Here is a 3,827-nt window from a genome sequence, read left to right as displayed (position 1 = left end):
ATATATATATATATATATATATATATATATATATATATATATATATATATATATATATATATATATATATATACACACACACACACACACATATATATTTGTCTGCCTCTCTCTGATATTGAGATGCCAATATTTTTTGCTTCACTAAAAGTTATGTTCATGTGCCTGTATATGCTTCTGTAACAGAACTCCCTCCCCACTGAGAAGGTCCACAAACTGCTTCTTCATTTCACGCTTCAGATGCAGGCCATTACTGCCATGAGAGAGATGTATTAGCCAACCCGGCAGTGAATTGGAAGTGGGATAAAGAAGGTGGGAAATTACAGATGTGGGAAGGGCGAGAGAGTTTTATTGTGTGAATTGCAGAGGATGGAAGCATTTCGGAATAACAACAAAAGAGTGGGCCCTCACACTCCCAACACTGAGAACGCCCTCCTGAATCAGATTTCCTCCGGGATGTCTTCATGCAATTCTTGCTATACATAGAGTTGCTTAAAATTTTTGGACTATACAACATTTTCAATGTAATGGGTTTCCTACTTTTCTTTTTGTAAGGTTTCGAATGACATTCACATAGAGATATACTTAAATTATTAATATGGTGCACAATGTCAAGACACTCACAACATTTGCAATGTCCCTTCGAGCTGTCTTCCGAGCACGGGTTCCCAGACTAGCTAGCCTTTCAAGTTCTTCTAGACTTAGACCTATCCAGATAAAACAAGCAAGCAAAACATATTTGTCAAAAAGATGCAATAAAACATGTTTGTTATGATTGCAACAACAAAATAAGAAATGGGATGACAAACTCTTCAGGTGGTATTTTCAACATGGCTCGCAGACATAAAGCAAGTGACATGGTATATGAATGATATAGTGCTTGCACTAGATCTAACCCACATTCAGGTTTGTGAATCAATATTCTTTGTTATTTTGACTCTTCTCTTCATTCCAAAAACCATTTCAAACCAAACTCGATTCACAAAACAACTTGAAAAGGAAATGCAAAGTTGGTTAAGCGCGAGCACTCCATCATATTCTCATAACAGATCACTTGTGCTTGTAAGTGAATGTAAAATATGAAATACTAATTCAATCTATAGTCTTGAGAAGGATGAGAATAAATACCTACATAGGGCATGCCGTCTAAAATTGCAATGGTGGCAGGAACTGCACCATTCTCTCTTACAATATTTTCCACCTCTATTGCAGTTTGCAAATTTTGAGGATATGGCATCCCTACAAACAAGAGTATAGTCCAACACTAAGTTGTGGGTTTATATGCGTGTGTAGGATATATCGACTACTGTAAAATATTAAAAACCATGTGAAATGATGGTAGATTCCAGAGCAACAACTGCTCGCCCCAATGATAATGCTTGAGAAACCTCTGAGGCTACCTTCACTTTCATTGATCCTCCAATTCCATTGACTTGCGCAACCTATATCAAAACTCATTTCACACTTTCCTTAAGCATAATTCCAAAATGATACAAAAATTACTAAAAGGGTTGAGAAAGGGAACAAATACTTTGTATAGCAGTAAATAGAATGGATGATTATGAGAGAAATCCATTATCACTACCTTGTTGCCTCCTTCGGTCAAATCCAAGTGCCGCCGGAGATTGGCTAGTCGAGAGGCCGGTGAGAATGCCATGTCACCTTCTTGCTGGGAAGTTCTGCTCTCAGAACAATTCAGGGCAATCTATGGCATCAGTTCATAATAGTCTCCATAATTCAAATATTTGATTAATCAATTTTTGTCAATAATATATATATATATATATATATATATATATATATATATATATATATATAACAACGTGAAAACAAAAATTTGTTTCTTCATACACTTTTTTTCTAAATTTTAATTTCCAATATATATATATATATATAGAGAGAGGGAGAGAAAGAGATATTAATTTTAAAATTTAAGAAAAAACCATTTATTTCTTCATTATATTATAGGTGAAATTCATCACAACAAAAAAATCTTTAATTTTTATTGAAATCTCTGTGAATCTACTGATCGAATAATTTTAAATGACATGTAAATGTTAAATTCTTAAACTACTATACAATACTATGCATAAAATTACAGTTTTTAAATTTGAATTTTTATCATTATCATTCATGAGATTAATTAAAACAAGTTAATAAACGCTGTCATTAATAATATGAGCATGGGAGAGTTGTAAAGATGTTTCAGGGAGAATACTACGCTTTTTTAAATTTAAATTTAAATCTGCTTTTGATTTGAATTTAAATATATCAATATATTTAATTTATTATTTAAAATGTTAAAATCATGTTTGATTATCGGAACTAAATATTTTATGGAAAATGATACTTTGACAAACAAGATTTGACAAATTTTTGACACCCACTACGTGTCAGCGTGTCATTGGTTCAACATTTTGAAAAAGAAAAAAATTTTAAATGACGTGGACGGTTGCGGGCAGGGGCAGAAATTGGTTCAGCATCCAGTTCCCAAATTCAAATTCATTTGAAGGATTTTGAGAAGGAAACCTAGAGAGAGAGAACGAAACCCTCACGAAACCCTCCCAGCCCCGTCAATCGTCCCCCTTGCCACCGTCCACCGGAGGTCCACCCACAGCGGTGCCGGCGATCATCTTCTCCGGTCTTCCCACCGACCACCTTGGCGGCTCTTCACGCTGGTCATTCTTCCCGCAACGTACCCTCACGAAACCCTCCCAGCCGTGAGTCGTTCCCCTTGCCACCGTCCATTGGAGGTCCACCCACAGCTGCGCCAGTGATCATTGCAGGATGTTACAATTCTTCTTCGCATTCCAAACAAGAGGTTATATTGATATTTTCTTTTATTACCTCTTTATTTATATTATTGCTTAGTTTCCTTTAATTTTTTTTTTTCATTTGTAGGTGCACTGTTGTTCTGGCTTATAAAATATAATTGAGGAAATTTCATACTAGACCCCAAACCATTTTATGAGTGCAAGGAGCTTAAAACTCATTTGTATTAATGTTTAGGATGTTTCATTCTGCATCTAATTTTAGCTATTTCTCAGTATACACAATATTCCGCTCTCCTCTATCATAGATATGGAAAATTTGGATCAGTAATTTAATAATGTTGGCAATCACCATCATAAATTATGTGTTGCTGACATAAAATTAGAAAGAGATATAATGATTCAGGATCTTATCCAAAGCATTTGTTGGTACTTATAAGATAAAATATATTTGGTATTCTTATTCATAACATTTGCCAGATGATAAGGTTCTCACCTATCCAAAATCAAATCTAGATTCAGTTGTAAATATTATTTTAGAAGTAGAATTTATATCAATGTTTTTGTGACTAGGAAATTAAGTTGAGTCTGGCTTGCCTGAAGATGCCATTTCCATCTTCAGTAATTTTTCCATAAATAGTACTAATAATTTTTAGCACATCATGCTCTTGCTGTTTAATAGTAGATATTTTTCTTAATCAACTTGTTTTCAAATTTTGATGGTGACAGGTTTTACCAATATTCCCAAGGCTTGTTGGTCTTCCATTGGAAAAGTTTCAAAGAGCACTTGCTCACAAGTAAAAAAAAAAATGAATGTGAAGTTGTAGAAAAGTTGAGTGAGAGAGTATGAATCTAGTTTGGGAGATTTGACACATTATACTTAGGTGCTACATTTTGAATTATCCTCTTTGGTTGGATACTATTTGGTACCACATGGAGATAGCAATACAAAAGTTTATGTAATGTATTTTTAATTAATTTTTTACTTTATTTCTTTTATGCTCTCATGGTGTTCCTTTTCTTTTAGGGCGAAGCCCTTCAAGTTCTTTAATTTTG

At 34.0% G+C, this 3,827-nt stretch overlaps 1 protein-coding gene across 1 annotated transcript in view; it reads right to left on the bottom strand.

Moving 5' to 3' along the window:
* LOC106758795 (pseudouridine-5'-phosphate glycosidase) overlaps nucleotides 1–1,726 on the bottom strand; it is a 7,639-nt gene extending 5,913 nt beyond the window's left edge. The window contains exons 1-4 of the mRNA XM_014641782.2: nucleotides 1,586–1,726; nucleotides 1,325–1,442; nucleotides 1,129–1,239; nucleotides 625–707 (exon numbers count right to left, since the gene is read on the bottom strand). Of these exons, the coding sequence (XP_014497268.1) occupies nucleotides 625–707; nucleotides 1,129–1,239; nucleotides 1,325–1,442; nucleotides 1,586–1,657 (384 nt within the window). The 5' untranslated portion in view covers nucleotides 1,658–1,726. The remainder of the gene's footprint in view (nucleotides 1–624; nucleotides 708–1,128; nucleotides 1,240–1,324; nucleotides 1,443–1,585) is intronic.
* Between the last annotated feature and the right edge of the window lie 2,101 nt (nucleotides 1,727–3,827).

The sequence above is a fragment of the Vigna radiata genome, chromosome 4 (assembly GCF_000741045.1).
Source record: "Vigna radiata var. radiata cultivar VC1973A chromosome 4, Vradiata_ver6, whole genome shotgun sequence".
NCBI classification, from domain to species: domain Eukaryota; kingdom Viridiplantae; phylum Streptophyta; class Magnoliopsida; order Fabales; family Fabaceae; genus Vigna; species Vigna radiata.
This window is presented reverse-complemented; position numbering and strand designations above follow the sequence as displayed.